At 39.1% G+C, this 26,437-nt stretch overlaps 1 protein-coding gene across 9 annotated transcripts in view; it reads right to left on the reverse strand.

Moving 5' to 3' along the window:
* Positions 1-26,437, reverse strand: part of EBF1 (EBF transcription factor 1) — a 267,442-nt gene that overhangs the window by 11,786 nt on the left and 229,219 nt on the right. For all 9 annotated transcript variants that reach the window (XM_068206044.1, XM_068206047.1, XM_068206042.1 and 6 more), the window contains exon 11: positions 16,575-16,663. In XM_068206044.1, coding sequence (XP_068062145.1) covers positions 16,575-16,663 — 89 coding nt within the window. The remainder of the gene's footprint in view (positions 1-16,574; positions 16,664-26,437) is intronic.

The following is a 26,437-nucleotide window of genomic DNA, read 5'->3' on the forward strand; positions in this document are numbered from 1 at the left end:
TTGACTTTGCAAACCAGGATTTATTTCACTTCAGTAGAAATTGTTTGCAGTACATATTTCACTGATGGAAAATTAGAATGTGATACAGAGCCCACAAACTGCTTTGGTATATTGTTAACCTAAGCTGTCATTATGCCAAATTACAAAAAAAGAAGAAAGTTTAAATAGTCATTTCTGCTCTACCTGACTAATCATAGTTATTTATATAATGCTGAGCTAAAAACCTTAGAGTGCATCTAAAAAGAGATTGAAAACCGTGTTAAAAAATGAGGTAATTACATAGAATCTTACAGCTGCTCTCCCTCATATCAAATATATTCCAGTTCTTAAATACCAGAAGTTCTTTGATGCCATATCATATTGCATGTAAATAAAACTAATTGTCATGATGGTTTATTGAAATATTCTTGACAAGTAGCATTCAATTTTCTCAGCTAGTCAATGATTCTTTTTTTTTTCAACATTTTCAGGGTCTGTAAATTTTAGTTTCATACTTTCCCCTACAATATTTTCACACAAAAAAAGCATTTCTTGTTTATGATGTTTTCAGATCATACAAAGTAGATGTTACAGAAAAACCCTCCTGTGTCAAATAGTGGTATCTTCCATTCCAGAGCTGATGGTACTTTTTATAGCTTTAACCAGCTTTAAAAATACACAATAAAATTCTGCTAAAGACAGGCTCAAGATATTAACTTCTTGTTTTCTGAATGCATCTTAAACCTTTTGCAGCTCTGCCTAAATTGCAATAGGAGCTGCTCCACATACAAAGGAGCCCCCGAAGTCCTCCATGAGTTAGAGCAGCAGACCTTGCAAGGTGCCTGGATTGCGGTGACCAGAAAATTGTTCTCACCTCCGTGTCATTACGCTCACAGTGAAGCAGCCCCCGAGCATGTTTGTGTTCGGGATCTAATATATTGCCTTTCAATCAGAGCTGAGAGCCACTGAACACATAGACAGAACATGACGAGCAGGTCAGGAAAGCAATAAAGATTTTACAGAGCTGTCCAAGGTGCTAAATTTACTCAATAATGGGTTTGGCACCATAGTGTTAACCTCTCATTTACTACCAGTTTGAGGGACTAAATTGAAGTAGCTGACTTCATTTACCTTGAAATGTATATTTTATGACATTATGTAAGTAGATTGAAAGGGCACTGCAGTTTTAACAATTTAAAGGCTAGAGCATGTTTAAGATGAAGCTTGAATATTTATCGTACATTGCACTTAAACTATATTGTATATTAAAATGCATTGATTAAATTTGTAAAAGGCATTATAAAAAAGGACAGCTAGTATAAGAGATCTATGTCTTTTAAAATCCAATTGATACTGCACGTTACCACTGAGATGGTAACGGATAAACAGATAGAGGGTTGGACAGAGCAGCAGACAGAGCAAAAAGTGAGTGAAACTCAGATTCTATAAAAAGAAATCTCTGCATAAGCTCAAGGTCTGTTATTCCAGATATTCTTTTGTTCACAGAAATTTTTCTTTCCCTTCATCTCCGAAGCCTAGATTTTCATAGCAGTAAGTGGTCATCATGTAAGGTCCTTCCAACTGAATATGCAAGTGGAAATATTTCCTGAGAGAGACAGAGTTTGACTAAAGCTAATATCTAATTTATGGGGGCATTTGTCAAGGAAGATCCACTTGTCCATTACTGCTAAAAGTCTGACAGATTTGGGTTTAGAATCAAGGACTTAGCAGCATTTAGCTAGACCTAGTGAGGGTCTTCTTTTTTTGCATTTTGTTTCAAATAAGATTAATTTTATTTCTCTAAAAATCACAAATGAGGAAATATTGAGAAAATGAAAGATTATTTTAATAATTAAATATTATATATCAGAACTCTGCACTTCATTAATCTGTACACCAAAAATCCATAGTCCATTTTTACTCTAAACTGAAGCTGATTTTCTACTGAGGGATTTTCACTTTTTTCATTTTTGAAACAGGCTCACAATTAAATATTTTGATCAAATATTCCTCCTGAAGATACTAAGGAGTGTCTACATACCCAAAAGAGGGGCTGAGCAGTAAATTCTACTGCAGCTTTGCATATCCCCAAATAAAATATTATAAATAATACTGGAGTAACTGCGCTTTTGAAGCACAAAGACTGAAATTCAAACTGAATCCACTTCTGACTGAATGTACCTCGAACACTGCATGTTTTGTTGGAGGCCTGCATTCCCTTCAGAAGTATTTCACTAAGGACATGAAACTTTCATTTCAATTTTTATCATGATGAAAACATTTTGTGTCAAGACTTATCAAAACAAACACATTTTTTGTTAGTCTTAAGAGAGACGGGGTATTTCTTCTTGTAACATCCGCTTACTTTTTCTTCAGAAACTCTTGAAAAAAAATCCACTCTGTGTCCCAAAAGGGCTGTGAGACTGCTGAGATAAAGGGTATCTAGAGTTACACTGAGTTGTTCAGCTTAAGTAACTAAATTAGATAATGTTCAAGGTACTCGTTAAACTGAAATGAATTTTGTCAAGAAGAAGCTGACCACAATATATAACACTCACCAGCCACATATTGTATTATTGAGACCACCAAAGGATTTATGAACTCGTGGAGGGCGTGGGGGGGAAGCTGTTCCAGCATCCTCTGAGGCATTTATCTTATGTGTTGTCTGGATATCATATCACCTTCTAATGCTCTTTAGCATTGTAATACAAGAGAGAGCTCATTCATCTTCTGAGAGGGTACTTAGGGATGATGATGTCATTCATACTTCCTTGACTCTTATGTCTGACCTCCTGCCTCTGCCTTCTAACTTCCTACTCTCATGGCTACTTGCAAGAAAAAAACCCCTCCGCAGACTCGAAACGCTCAGCATCAGACTCCAGTTCACTTCTTCACCTTGGAAAGGTCGCATTCTGAAATTTCTAGTCAAAACCACAGTCATTTGTGCTCAAACTTTCCCTTTGGTTTTCAGCTGGTGAAACAATAAGTGTGATAGTTAAGGACATGGATTAGAAGTAAGTTTTTAACTTACACTTGAAGTTTGTGTATGCATTATATTTTAAAAGATAAAATTGTGAACACCTCTTTCGAATTTAAAGGGAAAACCAAGAGAGACATTTACAAGAATGCCAGAGGTCTAAAATGCCAGACATTGAGCTTGGTACACAAAAGCTTCAGCCTGTCCAGAACCTCCCATCTCTCCCCATCAACAGTGAACACTGCATTATTGTATCATTTTCAGAAATTATAGTTTTATAAAGACTCATAAAAGCCATTCAAAATGTAAAGATCCTCCATTTACTGTAAGACTGAGGGAACTGTGCCAGCCTAATGGGAAGTATAAAATAACAGGGCCATTTCTCTAAAAAGATATTTGTACTCACACCAAGCTGAAAATTTTTCCAACAAACAAACAGAACTGTTTCCATGTATTATGACTGAATCCTACCAAAGAAGTGAGCACCATGTAGATACCACAAAGACAAGGAGGCAAAATGGGAGAGAAAGATGATGTATCTCACTTGAGGAGCTAAAAAATAAAAAAAAGCTTTAGCTTACCACTGCCTACAGGATGGAAGTGCACTGAATTCCTGCCACTGAATTTCAATGGCAGCTTCCCAGAAAACATGTCTACAGTTGGAGCTAGAACTTTGGTCTTTCCAAGCCACTGTAGTCTCATCAGCCTCCACCCAAACTGAAAATCACAGCCTAAATGTACAGCACTAAAAACAGTCATGCATAACCTTACCACCTGCTCCACAATGAGCCAAGCTTATAAATAAAATATAGGAAGCCTCTATGAGGCAGCAGAAAGAACAAATGCTGAAGTGCAAATGGGAGCAGGCATTTAGCCATAAACATTGAGAATCGATGATTAAAACTCCTCTTAACCACAAAGGTGAAAAATGCATGTGGGGGAAAGACACCCTGTCCAAAAAGTCTTTGCAAATACTGCTGACAAAAGAAGGAACAAAATTATGATGATCACCTGGAAGTCTGTCCTTGCAAGTCTCCCATCTTACACCTATTAACCTCCTGGAAATATGGTGTAGTTAAATACTAAAAAAAAATCAGCGTATTTTTCAATCCACACCACTCATGCTGGTGGCCCCACTCCCATAAATGATGGACGTGTAAAAACAACAGAATTACTAGATAACACAGATGTGTTCTTCATCTAGATACAGGGTGGGATGGAATAAACCACCATTAATATTGTTGGTTAGGAATAACTCTTTGAGTAAACTGCCATTTGAGAGTCTGCATGCTCCCACCATATTATCATCAGCTGAAGCATCTAGCAAGTAATTTAGAGGGTTTTGTTGCTAAAAGTTCTGGACTTGTCTGCTAATGTTGGGTCTCTAAACAAAGGGAGAAGAGTGGGTATAAGGAAGCAGATATGCAGAATTAAAGTCACTCTGCTGGGACTTAAATCATCTCCTTTAGGGACTTTAGGGACAGCACTAATGTCATGACTCACATCCAAGTCCCTCTGACAGCTGGAGAACTTTGCTTCTCCTAAGTTCCTAGCATGTCTTGCCCCTGACCCCTCTGTTTACCAGGAAAAGGCATTTACACCCTTCAGAGCTGTCAGATTTTACCTCATGAGGCCAATCTACCTTTCATGCAGCCAGTGGAGGGCTGGTGGATATCACTGCATTGTACCCTTGTATCTGTTCACAACCTGCAGCCCGGCAGCTGAGAGCTGGCAGGTGTCACTCGTGTTTGGGACTCACAACACGCCCCTTCAGGAGCCAACACTGGGGCAATTCTCTGGCCTCCCCTACAGCATCTCCCACAGATTGTCCTGCAGCCTCACACTGTGAGGGTGTAATGACAGATCCCCTCAGCCTGGAACAGCTAAACCAGGAGAGGAAACACATTTTACAGCTCTACAAAAACCTGAGGGGTTTGTAGCATGGCAAGACCAGTTCTCCTGCATTCACTCCTTTTATGCCATCCCATCATTCATGCTATGGTCAGTTTGTCATACCCAGTGAATCACTCAAAGACAATCTAATTAGATGCACAAATGGGTAAGTGCACATAATTTAGTGACTAACAAAAAATCCTTTGCCAACTTCCTTTATGGAAATCCCTCCATCCCACCAGGTTACAGTGACTCACACTATTCCCCTCAATCTACGCTGAAAAAAAAAAAAAAGTTCCTGATTTATCCATATCAGCAAACAAATAACAACATTAAATGCTTTTCTTTTATCTGACCTCAAAGGTTTGTCACAATGACCTAAAAGTACATTTTTCCTTCTAAATTTTCGTTATTCATCTCCACTATCAGCCCCAGGGCAATTTTGGATAGGAGCCTTGGGCATTTATTTTTTGAAAATTTTCTCCAAACTATTTGTATGACCATCTACAGGACTTTAGAGCACATGTTCATTATTGAGATTAAGGAGTTTTTAGGTTTGGGGGATTTTTTTTTTTTTTTTTTTTGGTTTTGTATATATAAGATTTTTCTGATAGTTCTTCCTCTTGCTGGTATTAACATTCCTGTTTCTTGGGAGAAAAAAAAAGGGGAAAAAAAAAAAAGAGTTATTGCTCAAAATCTTCTCCTGACTATTTTATGCTCATTTTATACTCATATCTTTTTGGGAAGCTGTAAACATTCCCTTATGGAAGAAGGTTTTGAATGGGTCTTGACTTAGGTAAACTTTCAAAGAACTTGGAAAAAATTAAGAGACACTGAATTCTGACACTGTCATTCGTAGATACTGCACAGGCTGTTTTAGAAGCTTTATTCTATGGTTCATATTATTGTGTCCATTAGAAAAATTCCCTGGAATACTGGGGATAAAAAAAGATTACCTGTGGCTTGTGATTTTGTGTATGGCACAATGCAGATAACAAATTATGTACTTGTAAGAGTGAAAAACTTTCCTTGGCAAATTTCTATGATTTGTATACACAAAGACTTTCCAAACACAGGACAAGCCCTAACACTTTTAAATTGATCTCACATTAGGTCAGACTAGACTGTATTGGCTTAATTCACTTGGCTACATTTAAATCTACAGAGAAATATCCTTGGTAATGCATGGCCAAAATCTGCTGAGGTAAATCAGAGGAGCTGTGTAGCAAAGTGTTAATTGTAGATATGTGTTTTGTCCATTTTATTTTCAGTTTGTCTTATGCATTTACCCATATAAATAACTAAATATGCCAAATTAGCTCTTTTATATTAAAAAAACCCCAAGTGTTCAATCACATTAAATTAAAGAGCCACCCATGCTTTCTTTTAATGAAGGAGAAAAAAAAAAAAAAACAACAAACTAAACCAAACCAAACAAAACCCCCAGTCTATCATTAAGATCTCTGAAACTGTCACTTTCCTGGATTGGATGCTTCAGGTGGGAAGCGTGAACAGTTAGAAATTGAGAGTTCAGGTTACTTTTAATAGCAGGAGAAAACTGAAAAATAAGACACATTGAAATTCTGACCTGCAATAATATTCCACTCTGTTCTGTGGAGAGTGGATGCATAAAGATGTTGAAATAGAGACTGGAATAATGCTGGTGGGTTTTAGTATTACAGTTAAAGCACTGCTCAGTCATAACCCCTACAAATGAGTGCTTTCACTTCCATTTTATCACTGGCATAATTAAAAGGAGTCTCTTGAAAGGGGCATTCTCATTACAGCCAAGGACCACTTCAGACCCCATCGAAATGAAAAGACAGACCATAGATTAGGTGCAGATACAAGTGGTAATTTCTAGGGAAGCATAAAATACCAAATGTGTAACAACCATATTTTATGTGTTCAAAAGACTCACAGTATTTTATTGTACAAAGAGACTTTGGTTCAGAAAGACAACTTCAGCAAAGTGGCTCCTATCAGATATTCTAAATAAAACTTCAACTTCCTTATCAGAAACAAAGTTATTTTGTTTCTTGCATTATTGTTTTTAATTTACAGTCCTATAATTCAGCTGAAATTATCCAAAGCAAGTATCAATGTTGAATAACTGTGAATTTAAGAAATTTATCCAACATTTCACAGAGGTAAAACTCTATTTCTGTGTACATCTCCAGAAAGTAAAAGTAGGCACAGCATTTTACATGATCTAGGGCTCCTTCTTCAGGGCCGAGGAAAAAGTATTACCTTTGTCACTACACCAATATATTTTATAGAATTGCTTCAAAATATTGACTTTTCAAAATACATCAATATTTCAGTAGCATTTTTGAGCAACAAAACCTCAGCACTAATGCTAGTTTGCAGCTGAATAATGAAATAAAATCCAGATTATCAAATTATGAGTGCTATTTGTTTCCTGCTTATTAAAAATACTTTTAAACACATTTCATTTGTCCGAAGTTCACTTTTGAAAAAAAATTAGCCACCTCTATTCTGTCAAATGTTGGGACTTTAAGATGCTATGAGCAGATGAAATTATGAATCCAGGATTATTAGTGGAGACACTTAGGTCATCCTAAAGAACAAAACCAACAAACTCCACAATTTCTGTATCTTGGACTGCCCAAAATATGGCAACAAAAATGTGTTAAATATATGTGGCTCTGCTTTAAAATGCTTCTGGGTCTTGTTTTCATTCTCCTCTCAGCAAATGTATAATTTGTTATCTGTAGCCACAAATGTATTCCAAAATATTCTTTAAAATAAATCCAAACTGCATTTCCATGTCTGTACAAGTAGGTTGAGATTGTGCTATTGTACTTAGAGGACATTCCAGTCCACTTGAGTTATATCACCATAAGTTACATGATTGACTTTTACAGCAGAAAGAAAAGGTTGTACTCAAACAACTGTTATTGCCTCAATGGAAAAAAAAAAAAAAAATCAATGAATGTAAAATGAACAAGAGATTTTGTCCAAGTTGCAGTTAATACTACTGAAGAGCTATGGATATTAAAAGGTCAACAAATAAATTAGTCCAAGTGTTATGAAATGAATGATTTGGCTTATAATTGTATTGAGTGCAAATTGTTCACTGCCTATTAGACCAGGTAATTTTTAACCATGGTGCCTCAATTACTGTTCCATGAGCAATAATACAGTTGTAAGAGCCACCGCTTCGATCGGGTGACCTGGGAGACACTCCAGGACAGCTGCCTCTGCTATGATGGATCACCGAGCCTGATCTCCAAATGGTGCCAAACCTTCCCTTCCTGGGAGGGGATCTCATAAAAGAAACATTACTGCTTGATTCATTTTACCAAAATGCTTGAGTTTTCTAGCGTCAGCAGCTGGGCAGAGATTGTGAGGCTCTGTATTTCTTAGAAGAATTACGACAAGAGGCATCCTATTGCTCCCAGCACTCGCTGCTAAATGGCATCAGGATGGTTTGGAGGATGTTTTTCCTGCCACTCAGCTGGGCTGTGTTGTGAGAAATACACAGCAATCATATTTTACATCACCACGTAAACCACCACATAACACCTAAAACTAGGCCAGAAATGGAGATTCTAGGTGAGATTATAGACATTACTTCACACTTCTGCAGTGCCCTGCGTTCAGAGATCTCAAAGCGCCACTTTAATGGGAGCAAATTAAATTTCACGACACACTTTCTAGGAAAACACACCCTCTTCCCCATCTTCATCAGACACAGCCTTGAAGTATAGCTGATTGGCTAAAATTACAGTCGGCTATGGTTAGAACCAAGGCAAGTTTTGTAGGGTGAGGTAATATCTTGTATTAGAGACACCGATCCAGGCCAGAAAAGGTACAGTCAGCACACAGGACGCAAGGATGGGCACCCAAAACCCTGTTTTATTCCAGTTATATCAGTCAGTCTAAGATACAACCACTCCCTATAAATCTTGATAGCCTTAAAAGGGGAAAAGGAATCAATCTGATTTGCTTTCATGCCATGAAGCACCACCCATGGCAGCAGCTGTGTTTCCCCATCGCTCCTTGGGGCACGGTGCTCCCTGTGAGCCAGGGTTCAAAATAAGGCAATAAAGAGCTCACCAGGCTTCCCAGAGGACTGGGCCTTAAAGGATTGCAACTAGGCTGTAACTACACAGATCTGCTCCCTGCCCATACATAAAATAAACTGAAGAGGTAAATGCAAATCCTGAATTACCAAATAATCTGCACAAGAGAAACCACAATAATAAAAGCCTAATTAGAATAGATTGTACCCCATACAACCAAATCCTGTTTATATTGTCACTCTACTATATGTTTGATAAATCACTACATTCAAACAGTCTATTGGGAGGGTGGTTTTCCATTTCATCTCTTCATTGAGCAAAAAAAGTGCCACATGACTGGAGTCTGAATTTCTATTTCACCAGCATACAGTTGAACTGAATATTATTTGGCACAATGCAGTGTACAACTGAGCCACTAAATGGCTGATTTACTAAATTATTATTAGATGAGCTCGTGCTGTTCCAAGTGAAAGTGCAGTCACTGTCTCTCTTCATGGTGTGTTGAAATTGTTCTGTGTTTAAATATTCAGCATGAGGCTAATGTGAACTGATGAACTGAGACTACAAACGTTCACTTTCGATGCAGACGGGGAGACAGAGATGCAGCATATCATGTGGCCTGTGGAGGTGAAGATGATTTATGTTTAAGGATGCTGCTGCCTATTTCCATTAATATAAGATATTCTTAATTAGCTTTGTGTTTGATCCAGGAGTTTGGAAATGTAGCTAGAAGCTAGAAAACAGCTCCAAAACGGAACATAGCTGTGTGGCTGTGGAGGCATCAGAGTCCTGGTGAAGAGTTACTTGAGCCTGTATCTCTCAATAAAGTGCATGAGCTGCCTGCACAGTTCCATTCTTTGCTCTCTTTAATATTTGAGCTGTAACTGAAAAGTATCCCCTGCAACTCCTACCTGAGCATCAGAAGTCCTTGGTATGTAAAGGACTGACCATGTTGTGTAATCCTATGACTTTCCGAAGTGAGTGGATATGGGGGAAAAGGAAAAATATATATTTTTAAGAAACATTAAAGAAAAAAAACCCAACAATTTCTTTACTGCCACCTGCTGGAGTTGACAATAACCCTTTGTCCCACTGAGAGAACAAGCTCCTCACTTGGAGGACAGTTACAGGGAGCATTTAAAATACTGTGATCCCAGACACTTACTGTAGATTAGAAATTTTTATTGGTGCTGTGTTGCCATAACAACATAAAGACAGCAGATGACTTAAGCTAAGCTTGCAAAGCAAAAGGCTGCTCATCTGGCAGTTAAAATGAATACAGTTCACTTCACAAGTTCCCCATATGGACCCTTAGTGTATGGTAATGAGGATACCATATGGTGGGAGAAAATGCACAGAGAACAATTGTGCTCCACTGGATGAGTGAAGTGAGCGGGAAGTTATGAGGAAACACAGGAGAGATTTGTGTGTGTGCTCTCTTACTCAAGGGTTTCTTTCAGAGGGGGGTTCTCTCTCTTCTTAATCTTCTTCTTAATATATACATGCATAGAAATGACAGAGAAACATATTGCACATTTCGCAACATCATTCATCATAAACTGTCAGCTGTGTTTGTAAATCAGCTTGGTAAGATCTTAGAAATTTGTGATTCTTAAAAGGTAAAAGTGCTAAGTTTTTAGACAAAGTGCAGGAAAATTTAAGCACTTCTGACAAGTAGAAACATTAGTGGTAATCATTTTTAAAATGCTTGCATCTTCCTGCCTGCATGTTTAGCTGTAAATAATGCCGCAATGAATAAAAGCTTTAAAAAAAGGAGGAGGGGAGGATGAAATGGAAAAAAAAAAATTGATCTTTTTTCCAAAAGGATAAAAAGTAATAGATGATCAGAACCATATGCATGCCAAATTCTGCTGTAAATGTACATATGCTATACAGCACGCTGTACTAACCAGATCCCAAACCTGGTAAGACAGCTTGCTAAAGGCTGCAAAGTCAATTTTGTACTACACATGCTTCATAAAAGATGAATATAAATGCATTAGTTAGACACGGTGAGCTAAATTAGAAGGTCAGGCAGGGCTGGAAGGGCTGAAATATCACACAACCAATGACTGTAATTACTCTTTTTTTAAGTCTATTAAGTGGTGTTGTTCTATCAAGGCTCAGGGGTATAGGACATGAAGTACAAGATAAAGTAATGTGTATTTATTACTCCCACGGGATCAATTTACTAGATATTTTCAGCTCCATGGAGCAAAATACACAAATGCAGCCTTTGTTACTTTCTTCAAACTGTGGCTTTTTCCTTCAAAACCTGCTCCTTGAAGGGACTGTGTTTACCTGTTTGGTGTCTTCCTGTCATCCTCAGTTAATTGTTGTATTTAAAACCAACAAGGATGAGGATACAGGAACAGAGAAATGTGGGGATCCCTCCTACAGGATGCTCAAACAAGTGGTTGGAGTCGCTCAGATGGAATGTGCAGACTAGAAAATCCAATCCCAGGCATGATTTTTACCCCAAGGCAAAGCAGAGAGCGGGAGTGGAGAACGGCACAGAGCTCCTTGTCATCATGTTAGCCCTGATCTATTAAAAGTTTTGTCATAGATTCTAAATTACACCATCTGCTCTAATCATTTGCTGAGTAAATGCTGACCCAGTTATAAAGAAAGCTCAGTGAAATGTGTGTGCACACTGCTGACCTTCAGAAAGGAAAGGGCTCCTTGCCAGCCCTGTGTGCTGGCTCTGCCCTTCAGCGAGCACTGCCTCTGTCCCTTTGCTCTCTCCTTTCAGGCTCTGCATCTTCCCAGACACCCCTCTGACATCCACCACCCCATAAGGGTGACACTTGCACAGCTACCTCACCATCTCAGAAGCCCTGATGCTCTCTTGTTGAATAATTTCTCTAGGATAAACAAAATATCAGACCCCTTAAACAAGCTCCTCAACCAAGTGCTCAAATTGTTAGGAAACTTAAAAAACCCCAAGCTGTTGAGGGTTCAATACAAACCTTAACTCTGGTCTCACATTCCTGTAAATTTTGCAGTAGAACGTAGAGCCCGCCAAGCACATCCCATGACCTCCTTGCTGTACACTTGAACTCCAATAGCTCCTATTTACATGGCCCCTTCCCGCCCACACTTCGTATAAAAGTTTTCTAATGATTCTCTTGTTACGCTGGATGGGGGAAAAAAAAGTGTTTTCTTAGCTGAAAATTACTAACACTGGTTAAAATACAGAATATGTTGAGTTAGTAGATGGCAGTCCTTTCTGGAATTTCCATTGGGTCTGTCTGAAGCAGCAAACCTGAGCTGCATTGTCTTCGTTGCTATTTTAACCTCTGCTCGCAAGCCTGGGCCAACCACCCACGTTTAGAGACAACCTTTATTTGCAATATAAACAATACCCATGTCATGACAGATAAAGGGCAGATCTGTGGGATTTCATGTGGAAAAAGACAACTGCTTTTGCCAGCCTCTGATTCCTAATAACCACATGTCTTTTATTAGTGTCCTAAACGAGGAGGTGGGCCATGTCTTGGGGGGGTTTAATGACTGACCAGAGAAAAGGAGCCGAAGGGAAGGAATATTCTGGTTACCTGTGCTCTCAGCTCAGCAGGGAGTCCCCTGTGCACTAGAGAGAGAAGCTCCACTTTCATCTACATGAAGAGAAACCAGAAGTAAAGGTCCCTTTCAGGAGGGATAAGGGGTCTCCTAGAGAGCACTGAAGGAACAGACTGGGAGGGAGAGGACGTCAGATCACAGAGGGGGTTGGTGCAATGACTCGCTTCTCAAACACAGAGTGAGCAATCTTCTGCTTAATCTAAATACAAGTGATGAGTTGTAGGAGTGGTGAAAATGGCAAATAAAATCTAGGAAATTGCATATAAAGAGGAATCGTTGTTATTAAATCATTTAGGATGGATGTGTTTCAAATCTAGCTCACAGCTGAAGCTGTTTTACAGCTCTAGCTGTGGAGTTTTAACAAAATTGCAGAATTGCAACGTGTCTGCCAGGGATTTATTTTAAGGATTGCAGGGTAGTTACATGAATGAACCTTAATAGACTCAACATGTTGTTGTGATCTGAACTCTTCAGTGATCTCCGCTGCAGTTTATGTGCACAGGAACCAACAACACGGGTGCATTTGTGTACACGTGTGCAACCACTCCAGATGGAAATGGGGCACACACGTGCAGGGCTGTCCCCAGCTCCACACAGGCTCCCTACAGACTGCTCCTGCAGGACAATGACAGCATTTCTCAACCTTAGCATCACAGTGCTCCTTTCCTCTTATCCCCAGAGATCTCTTGTTTCCTCTGATCTGCCTCCTGTCTGTATTAGAAAAGAAAGACTACACTGCCCAGCACACTCCTGGTACTTGATCTCCCTCCAAGCTGTGGGTGCTAATCCCACCACCTCTTGTCTCTCCTCCTGGTGCCTGTGGGCGTGGGGGTGTCTCTACAGACATGCCCATCTCCTTCCACTGGCTGCCTTCCCTGACCTGTTCTGGACAAGAAGGGAACAGGATTCTGGCTCAAACTGGCTCCATAGCTCAGCTGCCAACATCAGCTCCCTCTCTTTTCTCCAGAAACTATATATTTCATTTCTACTTTAAGCACATCAGCTGTCAATCCAGCAGTCCAAAGACCCTCATTTCCAGGTGCTCCCATTCTCCTCACTGTGGGAGGGCATTCTCTAAGGGAATTTGCCTGTTGAAGCACCGGGAAGGGGAAATTATCTTTTAAAATTTGTCTTTTTTTTTCTTTGCCTACTTCCAGCAGATAGTTGAAACATTTCAAAAAACTCATCCTGGGCATAAATATTGAGCACTTTTGAAAATACTTTCTCTAAACTTGTGGAGATCAAACTTCTCTAACAGCCTCAATGGTTTTAGAGATGCTGTTAACCCCTCAGCTCTGGAGGGCAGAGCATGTGCTAACACGCACTTGATGCCTCAACAATTCTCCTTGACTGCAGGGATAAGTTGCAGAGCAGAATGCTCTTGATGGTCCATGGGAAGGGCAGCATGCCCTTATGAACACGAAAATTATTACCACTTCTGCCTCTGGAAAGATCTCTAATTCATCAGTAATGTTTCAATGGAATAATGGCCACGAACCCTAGCAGCAATTAGAGAAATATGATTTGTTTTGTTTATTTAATGCAAAGGCACAAGCTTTTTCATGAACAGAAAGTGATGATGTGCTGTCAGGACAAAGGGGGAAATGGAAGGAAGGATTTGGAGAGCTCTGAGCACTGCTCTCCTCTCTTCTGTTCCTCTGGAACATTTGCCCTTTCTGCCCGTGGTTCCACTGTGGGAGCCATATGGCTTCCAACACTCCTCTAAGTAGCCACTGAGAATTGTCTGCAGTGGAATAGTGCCAAAGCCCTTCCTGGCTTAATGACATGGGGAAGAGCATTGTGCAGTGCTCACCAGCACAGGGGCTCACACGTCCTTGATGCTGATCCTGGAGCCAGCAAGTGATGCTGGGAATTGAACCATCAGTGCCTCAAACACAGAAGTCGACATGTGCCAACCCCTGCTGCATTCAGCCTCTGTGCATGGCATATTAATGAGACTTGAACTTGAGGTCCAACCTTCAAGCTTGCACAGAAGGAATTAGCCCAAGACAAAAAAAAAAAGTCCTCTCTTCATCCTGTTTCCCTCTAAGCTTGCACAGTGTCACCAGCTTCTTCGCTGAGTTTGTCCAACTCTTAAGAAGTGACCTTATTTTTAGGCCATCACATCTTACCTCTGTGGACATAACCACAATTTCCCTTGATTTAAAGATTTGAAAAATTAGTTTAGAAGGTACTCCAAAGAAACACATGAAGCCAAGAGGGTAGAGGAGGGGACAGATGACTCAGTGTTAACCCTCACTCTCATACCTTATCCATAAATACATGATAAATTTCGAAGTCAGGATATGGAGCTAGGAGAAGCTTTCTTCTGCCTGCAGGAATGTGTGGTACCAGTCTCAGACCCAATGGGAAAGAGGAGGATGCTCATCCTGGAGGCTGCATTCCCACACCAGCACAAAGGGGCATTGCTGGGGACACCCTCGGTACCTCAGGAGCCTAAAAGGAGCCTAATTCCTGTTCTACCACAACCCCTGGCCACATAACTCAGTTTGGAATTGCCCAGTTTTATTTTACTTTAATTTTCTGATTTAAATAAAATCTATGGCCATCTACTAGCCAGCTGGAATATTGGGTTTAGGGAAGTTTTGCAGCAATTCTTTTGGGCCTTGCAAATGCCTGGTGCATAGCTAAGGCTGGCTTCTTCTTTTCTGAGAAACTATTTTTCTCCAGAAACATATTTGGCAGCAGAGACAGGACAGAGGCGAAAAATAAAGCCCCTACAGAAGGATGCTCTCTTTCTTTGGAAAGGGTTGCACCTCTGGAGTGAAACTTGACAAGCCATGAAAGCTGTGTCCTGCTGCAAGTCTGTCCAAATGTTAGGGAAAGGGACAGCTTGCAGAGGGTGAACAGAGCCAATGGTAAATGTAACTCTCCAGGACAGCATGTTTTTCTGGTGGGAAGAGAGAAGGACAACACATCAGTGACCCCAAAATCACAGCCTGCAGCCTTCCTAGGCAAAGATAAAAGACAGAACAAGCCTGTAAAAAAAGTCACATACTGACTTTTATTTCTTTCAAGGAATTAAACAAATTAAGTTCCAGTGTTCAGGAAATCTTCTCGCCTTTCAAACGCTTTAGAAATTCAACTAATCAAAGCCTACAACAATCCCTGATGAAAGCTTGTGGACAGCTCAGGGAGCTACAGAGGAAAGGTCACAAGTATTGCCCAGTCACAAAGGCCATACTGGATGTACATTAACTGAACAATTCATTTGTCTGTGTCTCAGGTCTGCAAATCCACATTTTCTTTTCCACAGGGTGAGTTCTGACTCCCCAGCTCAGTAACAGCAGATAAAACATGTGGTGGCAGCTGGCCTCAGACAAAGACTCCAGATCATCACCATTGCTCAGTGCTCCTGTAGACACCAGCAACACTTAAATCCCCCACCTTACTGAAAATACACAAAAGTCACTGCAAATTCTTGCAAGATAGGAAAACCAGATCTGAGTGCAATCCCATGTTTTCCCAGTACAAGAAACCTATCTGAAAAATGCTGTCTTTCCTCCAGTTTTTACTTGACAGAAATCAACAAAAAAACCTCACTAATTTTCATGGGAACAAACATCACTTCAGTACACAATGGTCTAATTAATTCAGCAATCCTGAAATAAAACAGTTTATAATCATTATTACCCTAAACCAATACATGATGCCGCAAAAATGGAGTCACATCCAATTAACTTGATTTTATCAATGGTGAAGTTCTCAAAATTATGCTGGCAAAGTGCTACTGATAGCAAAACGAAAAAGCATCATTATTCCATAAAAACACTGCTCGGGTCCCAAAATAGTAGCCAAAAAATATGTTCATTGTTACGTATTTTAGAACATAGAGAAAGATTTGTGTTTAAGAAAGGCAAGAGCTGTTTGAGTTGTCTGTGACTGAGAAGGTAACAGAATTCTCCTAAGGCTCCAGTTGCTAACTGGGCTTTCTTGGCCATGCCTCTGCTTCAGCTTATCTGGGTTGGGTACCAAACCAGGACCGTCATATTTACAGAGCCTTGCACTTTCAGACAAAAACATGCAGTAACCATCTTTACCATATTTAACAGAACAACAAACTTTGTGCTGACCTTTGGCAAGCGTTCGGGGTCACCGGGGTGCCGGGGGATAACCTTCTGTAACCTTTGGAAACCATAGTCAATGGTGGGTTCGTTCAGAGCTGAAACAACAACAAACAACAGCGTGAGGTGACAAAGGCAGAGCAGGGGGCTCAGGTGACAACGGGCAAAGGCACCGTGGGACCACAGCAGGACCACAGCAAAACCCCCTTTGAACTCAGAACTGACTCAAGTCTTGGTCCAAACACTGCCTGAAGTTGATCCTTTGAATTCCATCCAAACCTTCCCACTTCAGCTCCTCCAGCAAAGCTGCTGGAAGATTTGGGGATGTTGCATCCATCTTCCAAACAGGAAGCAATTATTGTCTCTGAAAGGCACAATGAAATCAATCTGATAAATACTTTACACTCCATGTTTCATGTTGGGTTTTTCATATTATGAGAAAGGTGATTGCAAGGCAAAAGTAGCTCCTATTCCAGTGCCTTTCTTGTTCCAAATTTCATTATACATTTAATATGCTCCATGTGCAATGTTCACAAATAATTTTGTTGTGAAATACAGACAATTGTCTTGGCAGAGGTTTTAATTTTTACTCATCGACACTGACTTCAGAAGCTTAGGCTCCAATCAGCACTAAACTCATCCAGAAGACTTAATAATTAAAAAAAAAAAAAATCAATATTTTTAGTTCATCTTTCCATAGTCCTTGTCCCATAAAATGGAGGTGAGAAATGGTGAAAGTGGAACACTTTAATCTTCATGAAAATGCTGCTCTGTCTGCATTAATGGAAGCTCTGATTGTGTCAAGCCTTTAAGCACATGCTTATCTGTAAGCACATACTTAAACCCATTTGCTTTCAGCAAAGCAAATTTGAGCATATTATGTTTTTTATATGATTGCCTATAATTACAGGGGACTGCACTGAATGACCTTCTAGCTATATTTCCAGTCATATGATCACTTTAAAACTCAGATGTTAGTGAGACTTCAACATGTGCTTAGAATTTCCTAAGTGCTTTGGTGAACTGGAACAGTCAAGTATTCTCAAGCATCTCTAAACAACAGCACATCTTGACTCTCCCATACCAATAGAGATGTGGAAATATTCCATAACAATTTGTCTGAATTTTTTGAGTTAAATGGAAAAAAATATCAAATTGAATGTGGATTTTTGTATTTTCAGCCCTTTTTTTTTGTGGAGGAAAAAAAAACCCTATATTTTTAAAATTTTTGAGTCACTTTAAAGTTTTTATTCTCTTGTCTTAGTTTATTAATAGTAAAAAAATTATTTATTGCACAAAGTCTTATTAATTCATGAGTATATCATATACCTTCATGAGGATCTTATTATGAACTTTTTTATGTGGCTAGAATGATAATATTTGAACACTGCAAAAAGATTTAGCATTAAACTCCATCTCCCAGCCTCAACATGGCATAACCTGTCCATATTTCCATGTTTTAAGTGAACATTTTTCCATACTCCTGAAGATCTTCATGTTATCATGAAACAGTATCTAATCCCTGGCTTGTTTGTAATTAATTGGCATTCCATAACAAGCCCACAAAGCAATCCCTTTAAATTACTGTTACTTTCAAACCATATTCCTCCAGCAGATTGTCCAGCTGACAAGCAAAGGGTCAAATTTTCATCCCCTCCTGGACCTGAGGCACATCCCATCTCCATAAGCAAATCCAGCAATGCTGCTGCAGCCTGAGGCAGAGGAGGGTGATGCTGAGGGATGCAGACCTACCCAACATGGTGAAACACAAACGTGTGGCTGATGGGACTGCCTGGAGAGGCACATGGTCCAGCAGCATTCCTCTAACACCAGAAAGGAACCTTCTGAGCACATCCTGAAATTAGTCTGGCAGTATTATGGTAACATCAGCCTAGAAACGCTTCTGGATTTTACATTCAGAGCTTTTTACTACCTTGGAGGTCATGACATCCCTCCAGTCTCCTTGTTTGTTTGGGGTTTTTTTAGGTATTTCCTTTCATCAGGAATATCTGAATGTGATCTTTTATTTCTATCCAGGACATTATATGGAAGGAGTGAGCATAAGACTTTTCCCTTGCTTGGGCCCCTTTTGATTTTGGGACGGTTGGGCCTTTTTTTCCTACATTTCCTTTCACACCCTGGCCCACACTGACCCCTCTGCTATGAAGTTTTGCAGAAAATATCACAGTTCCTTGGCTTGGAACCCCCTGGTTTCCTTACCTCTGAGTTTACTTATGAAGCTACTTAATTTAAATATTTTTCAAATAAATTAATTGACTGTTATTTATATTTACTATAAAAAATAGCTGTTCTCTGAGAAGATTAAAAGACCCCAAAACCCTACAGTTTAAATTTACATTTCTTTTGCAAATATGTTCAAAGATTTTAGTGTGGTTCTGCCAAATGTGTTTCTCCTCTAATTCAGTCTAGTTTATGGCCATTTTCCCTTTAGATCCTTTGGGAAAGTAGTTGCTAAATTCTGCAATATTATAAATGGAGGCCAGTTCTGAAATCCCCCCAGAGTTAGCAGTCATTTTCTCATATCTTCCAAATGTTCAACACATTTGAAATCCACTGAGTATTTCCTCTGAGTATTTTCTGAACTAAATGGCCAAAAAAAAATGTTAATTTAATGGCCCAATCTCAGAAGGCATCAAGCATACTGTGAGAGATAGTGAAAACTTTCTGCTTCAAACAGCTTCAGCTTTACTTTAGTGGTGGGGAGAGGCTCCACACAGCAATCTCCAGGATTGGGTCCTAAACTGCTATTGTTAAATACCACTCATTATTCTATAACCCTTCAACCTTTCAATCTTACATAAAATTAAAAAAAAAAAAAAAAAAAGAAAAAAAGGGGAAAAAAAAGGGATCTTTATTTGCCTGGACATCTGACAACAGATTGGAGAATTGCAGCCCTCCATTCCTTGCTCATTTACAACCCAAATGTAATTAATCATCTCTCAATGAAAGAGATCTGTTCACATATCTAACTCCACCCTCAGCATTAAACCAGACCAGTTGTGTGTCAGGAGGTGGAAAAACCCCAAAAAAAGGGAATATTCTCATCTCCAAGCACTGCAGAAGAGCTGCTACAAGGTGAGACAGCACCTCCCTGCAAGGCTTTCCTCTGCCCCACTACCTGTGGCTGGTCTCTGCTCCTGAAGTCCACCCACAATAAGGCATTTCCCAGTCCTTTAATTCAAATAACAGTTTTCTCTCCATGATTGGGAAAAAAAAAAAAAAAGAATCAATCAGAAATACAAACTCTCTATTTGTGTTCTTGACATCCCTACATTAAAAACAAGCTAACACATATGGTACTTAAAATGCATTCCCATTACCTTATATTTTAAAAGTACCATTGAAAGTGCTACTAACTTTAAAAAACTGTACTAAATTCAAATAGGTCCCAAGGCTAATGGAAGCAATTTGTATACCAACCCAAACTGACTGGCCCACTTTTCAAAATACAGGTATGATAATCTTGTGGTTTTAAAAGGACATTTAAATTGAAAGACTGTGAATTTAGTACATAATTATACCAATAGAACCCTTTAACTTGTCAACTTGTAAATCTAAAAGGCTATCAATCATTTCTAAAGAGGAAATAAACCTTAAAATTCTTTGATTGACAGTGCTTATTTTTTATGTGGAAAAAAAAAGGAGTAAAGTGGCCAGAAATCCATTTACAAAAGTACATTGTTTTACATAGGTGAGTAAAAAGCCAATAATTACACCTCCAAAAGACATATAAATCAAGGTAAGTACTTTTCCCTCACTTACATATTTTAAGTTGCAGTAAACTTCAGGTAACTTTTTATTAAAATACTTTTCCAAATGCAAAGCTTATTGAAGCCATTAATAGAGTAGCATTTTCATTTAAGCTAATATAATCATTTTTGCAAATACAAGATTTAAGCCATTTTTCTCCTTCCAAACAATAAACTTTCAGCCTGTCTCTTGTGTGAATTAACTAAAATTACACCCAGGTGTACCAAATCTGTCTATCTATCCTAGTGTATGAGTTAAGGCACAATATTTATTATTCTTAGCATTTTATGAATTACTTCTTAAACCCTTGAGGAAGAACTTTCTTTCAAATTAGACTCTAACAGAATAAGCCATGAAGCTCTTTATGCAGCAAGTCTAAAGCCATAACTCATAAAATCTAAGGCTTTTAATCATGAAAATGCACAATGTCTGTAGAAATAGGGATGTGTACATTATAGTCATCTTTTCAAAGTCCATGTTATGTTTTCAGCAAAAATGCTGTTCATGCCTCTGAGAAAAAATGTTTCCATCATAACCATAATTTCAAATTCTCCACAAATAATTTTAATAACCACATGCAGATAATCCACCATCTTTAAAAGTCTCCTTTTTTTAACTAGTCAGTGGAGGGCTTTTTTTAATATTTCATATAATGAATTCCTACTGTGTCAATAAAGCTTTGGTTGTTAATTGAATGACTGTCTGATGTATCTGAGAGAGGAATTTGTTTCTCTGGCCATGCTGCCAAATCCCAGCAGAATGATCGACACTTAATATCAGCAATTAAAAGGACCTGTTCAAATATCATATGGAATTCGTAGCTTGGGGTAGTGTAGGAGAGCCCTTCACCAAGGAAAACTCATTCAGCAAATGCAGAGAGTAATTGAATTAGACACATTTTAACATTATTATTCAAAGAAAAATAAACACACACTACATAGAAGCATTATGGAAATATTTCAGAATGTAAAACATATCCAGTTAATTTGTTTCCCATGCATTCATGGTTTCATTTACTCCTTTTATTTTTCAGTCCTTGTTTCTTTTTCATTCTGTTTGACCCAAAACCAATGAGAAAGCAGCACTTAGACCTATGAACTTCCCATATGCTTTACCAGTGGAAAAGGCTGCACGGAGAGGGAAGGGACTCTGAAGGCTCAAATAACCCAAAAAAAAAAGGCTGAAGGCTACAAAGAGATTTGCCCACACATCTGACCGTCCCTGTCTCAGAGGAGAAATCTGGCCTTGATTTTTTTTAAGTGAAACACTCAGGGAAAGGCTGAACATGGGAATTAAATATCCCACAGTGTCTGCTCCTGTGGAGCACCAGGAAGTCGCGAACAGTGGAATGGAAGAAGATGCTTTAGACTCTTCCTCTGTCCCTTCACAAATTTTGTAAATTTGGCTCTACAACAAAATTAGATAGCTGATGACAGATCCTGAATTGCAGTGTCAAAGAGGTGGTGGGGCTTTGGGGTCTACCCAGTTGTTTTGGGTTTTTTTTTTCCTGTCCATTGAGAGAACTTGTCAGAATATAAATAGAAGGTGTGACCAACACACAAAGAGTTTTGTGTCTCAGCACCTCACAGCCACAAAAGACTTCTGCTGCAAGCCCCTGACCCTAACAAAATAAAACATTGACTGCAGAAGATGGGAATAGGACAGGACAGACCACAATAATGGCAAACTCCAGGTACTAAAATGCCTTGCTAAGACCCTGCAGTACAGCAGTGCTAGTGGATGGTGTTATACAGCAACATTTTGACACCAAACCCAACAACTCTCATGCACAGTGGCCTCTCTCTGCCTGCTCTGCAAAGAGAGTGACAAAAACCCACTTCAAAACCCTGTCACTAAATGAGAAAAAGTCTGTTCAGCAAACCTCCCTGCAAAGACTTTTCCTTTGCTAAGCTCCTTAAATGAAAACATGCAAGCATTTGAGCTATTGGTTGTTGTTGTGAATTTGTCTTGCTTTTTCTAAAGTTTTCTTTCCACTGACTTTCCCTGGAGTGTTTATTCCCACAAGAAATAGAAAATGGAAGTGGGTGGGACAGCGAGAGCCTGCACAGAAAGGTCTGGGCTAGAAAGGCCCTTCCAGTGTTCACCCAGAATTTCCTTGGTTTTCTGGTCTTGGTATTTAAACATGCTCCTGTGCATTGAATTTCCATTTCTAAAATCAAACTGACATCATAAGATTTTTTTTTAAATTATAGATGGCAATATCTGAAATTTAATTCCTACATTTTCTTGCCATGTAATTCCCCAACAGACCACAAGGAAAATGCAGAGCTGAGTCAAACGATAAACCCAACGCAGAGTTCTCCTGAGCTCCCCAGTGACTGCTCTTCACTTGAACTGAGATGTAATAGGCCAGTGTTGGAGGCAGCTCCACCACGTTCATCAGTGTTATTACAGATATGATAGACAGTGTGATATTTTCCTCCTGAAAACAATATTTTTTCCAGGAACTTAGAACCAGAGGAGCAATTCCCTTCTCACCCAGCCCACTCTGCAGCCAGTGGAGGTGCTGAAGATGCAAGGAATGCATGTCCTGGGTCCCATATTTTTATGGACGTTACAGAATGTGATTATGAGATCTGTCTAACAGGAATTATGTGTTGGTTTCTCCAAACACATCAACACTGAAAGTTCACTCATAGCAACATGCAACCTGGCTTAGAGGGGAAAAAAAAGTCAAACAATTTGTGAGCTTCACGGTTTCTTCTTCCTCTGACTGCTCTGACCTCTTGTCTAATGGGGAAGATTCGGCCTTAAGGGAGTCTGAAACAGAATCCAGTTTCAGGCACTGGAATTTAAACATCCCAATTTCACAACAGGCTGGTGGAATTCACTGGGGATGTGCCTAGAGAGGGCCAGAAGGAAATTAATGGCTACTTCGTCTAGCCGTCCAGGTTAATTGATGCAACTTTGGCAGTCATTATAAAAAGGGGATAAATAGCATTTACATGTGAATATTTTCCAGTTTTTCAGGCACGTTCTGGAGGTGCATGTGAGCAGGCAGCAAAAAATTCCCTGAAAAGGGCTGGTTCTCAATGGCTTGTCTTCACATTAAAATAAATAAATATGTGTGCACACATAAACACAAGCACAGAAATGCATCCAAGCCAAGATTTAAAATAATGGGTGGGTAAGGCTAGTTATAAGATCTATATTTAGACCTACTTTAAAACATTTTAAAAATAAAGACACTGCATTTATTTTTAAACTGTTGGCTCAGAAACAGATGCAGAGATGTGCCATACAGAGTGTGGGAGATGCTAAACTGTCACCTCATGTAACCTTTTCTTTCATTCTGTATTCTGCATATTTTCAACATTTTTTCCTTTGCATGCACTTCTCAAATTCCACAGTGTAGGTGCAGACACCTTTAAAATTGTCGTAGGGATAATTTTGGATAACATACAGGTATTTTTTTTTAATTTTTCACCCTTCACAAAATCCTTTGGAGTAGACAGTATTGAAAACCATTGTTGAAACTTGTCTGTATGCAGAAATATCTCCTTTTGAATATTGCCTCTCTCACTTTTAACCTTGTTATTTCTCATCATCTCTTCAGATTATTAAAAAAAATATTACCAGGGGATGCATAAATGAAAAACTCAGTGTCCCGTGTGAATTCCTATCAGAAGCTTTTTAGCCTAAATTTGGCTGTTTCTCAGAATTGTAGACTTCTGACTTGTAAGAGCACTATGGTCAGAGCAAAAAAAGAAATCTTCAAGAGAGAAAATTGGAAAAACACCAGCTATCACATCCAAAATCTCTGAAAATGAGATTCACAGGGAAATACAAGTGGAGCTGAATCATAAAAATGAGATGAATTATGCCTAGCTGTAATGAATATTATAGGTGTGGTGCTCTTGGAAGGGACTGACCTGCTGTGAGGTTTAATTTAGGTCTCTAATCCCTCTCCATAACTAATTTAAAATCCCTTGAGAAAACAATACTTTCCACACACCTTTATTGCTAAATACTAGCATTGACTTGTCTACATGAAATTACAGTAAGGCTGCTCACCCAAAAGCAAAAGGACCATTTTGGCTACACCCTGGATGATGCAGCAAATTGTTTAACATAGAAACAGTTGAGTTTGTTGTTGTCTAGTTTGTAACATTTAAATAGAAATGTATAATTTGAGAGCTTTCAGTAGTCTCTGCTTTCAGCAGCAGATATATCACCTGCTTCCGTGACTGTTCAGGGTTTGGGGTTTCTTTTCTGCAAAAATGTTGACAATAAATGTTATCAAGGGTAAAAAAAAAAAAAAAATCATCCCAGCCTGTCTGATAAACATGTTTCCCTGCCCTCACACCCCAGTGAGCACTGTGACACTATACTTTTATCATCTAGTGTGTGCTCAGAATGAGCTTAGAACAGCAATTGCCAGGAATAGGCAGGCGATAAACTGCATTGATTTAACACATCTTGTTTTCAATCATGCTCGGATTTTCTGAGCACGCATTTTTCCTGTACTTCAGCTTGTAGCTTTTATCTGACGAGCTGATCCCTTTTCACTGGAAAATGAAAAGGTCGCACAATAAGACACGGTTTACTGGAACTTGAGCATGCACCAGGGAAAGTATTTTAGATAAATACTGTCAGACATAGTGGAGCTGAATTTCAACAACACAATTGCTAAACAACAATACTTATTACTCTCTAGAACAAGCCTACAAGCAACTTATGGCTTACAGCAGGGGAGATCTCAGAGTTAGGCTCAGCAGTTAAAGAAACCTTATTAAAGCTTGTTTAAAGATGCAGCATTGCTTTTGCCTTACATGCACCAACCAGCCCTACCCCAGGACCAAATTAACGTCCCCTCAATTCCTGTCCTAGGTAACTTATCAATTATGGAAAACCACACCAATAACTTTTCTAATTCTTTTGTCTTTTTTTTTTTTTGGCAGAAAGGTGATTGACTACATGCTTGATTTAATTTAATCAAAGGGAACACTGGGTGCTGGAAAAAAATAAAATTATCCAAATGTGAAAGTAATTTAACTGAAACTAATTCATTAACCAAGGTGAGTCACTGAGGAGGTCAGTAAATAAGCAAGGAGTAATATGGCATGAACCATTCACCAAAGACCAAGGTACAGTAGGTGCAGAAGAATAATTCTAATTCACTTCCCTCTTCCTTCTGAATGATTGCAGTGATCCTGACCAATACAGGACTGGAAGCAAAATATCCTGACCTTTTCCTATCAGAAGGGGCAAAGAAAATTTCCAAGTTATTTTTACTACACTGATTATACCCAAGAAAAGATACCACCTATTCTTCATGGAAGATGCAATACAAAAGGAAGTCCCAAAACCAAAGCTGCATCCCCACAAACCTCCTCCCCATTTCTCAGCAATGTCAGTGCAAAATCAGTGTGAAATATTTATGTTTTCCTTGCTTCTCCTGAATGTGCTTATTACTCATTTAGGTTCAGCACAAACTCATCCTAGATTCCCTTTGTCCAAGATCCTGAACCAGTTTCAGGCAGAACCATTCTGGCAATTTTTCTGAAACTAGACTGCTACTGGCTGAAGTTTAGCTAGTCTACTGCATATACACATCAGATAGCCAAGCCTCCAGCTCTAGTCAGAACCATCCATCTTTTGGATATTCCACTCACACTGTAAGTCTTACAGAAAAAAATACCATAAATATTATTTAAGTTACATTTTTGAATTATAATTGTAAATAGGCAAGTCACAAGCAAAGGGATAATACTCAGGAAAAGCATAAAGTAAAATCCAACTGTGCATGCAATGCCACCACATTTAGTTCTGTGAGCCTGACTGCAAGAGAACTCACATGAGCATCAATTTCTCCTTCTCACGAGGCAAAGTTTTTGGGGTTTTTTTCCTAGAGGAGTAAGTTGAAAATCCATGCTGCATTTCTGGGTTATCTCATGCAGCACAGGCAGAATTCTGATATGTCTTCTCCATTAAGTGCTCATAATCCCAGGAATGAAAGAAACTCATTTCTTCCCAGGGTGCCTGCTAACTGAGAAACTCATCTTAATTGAATGCACAGCTCAGTTAAGCATCTTCACACCCGCAGACCATTGGTGCCCCATGGGCAGCTCTGCCAGGCC

The sequence above is a fragment of the Anomalospiza imberbis genome, chromosome 15, assembly GCF_031753505.1.
Source record: "Anomalospiza imberbis isolate Cuckoo-Finch-1a 21T00152 chromosome 15, ASM3175350v1, whole genome shotgun sequence".
NCBI lineage: Eukaryota > Metazoa > Chordata > Aves > Passeriformes > Viduidae > Anomalospiza > Anomalospiza imberbis.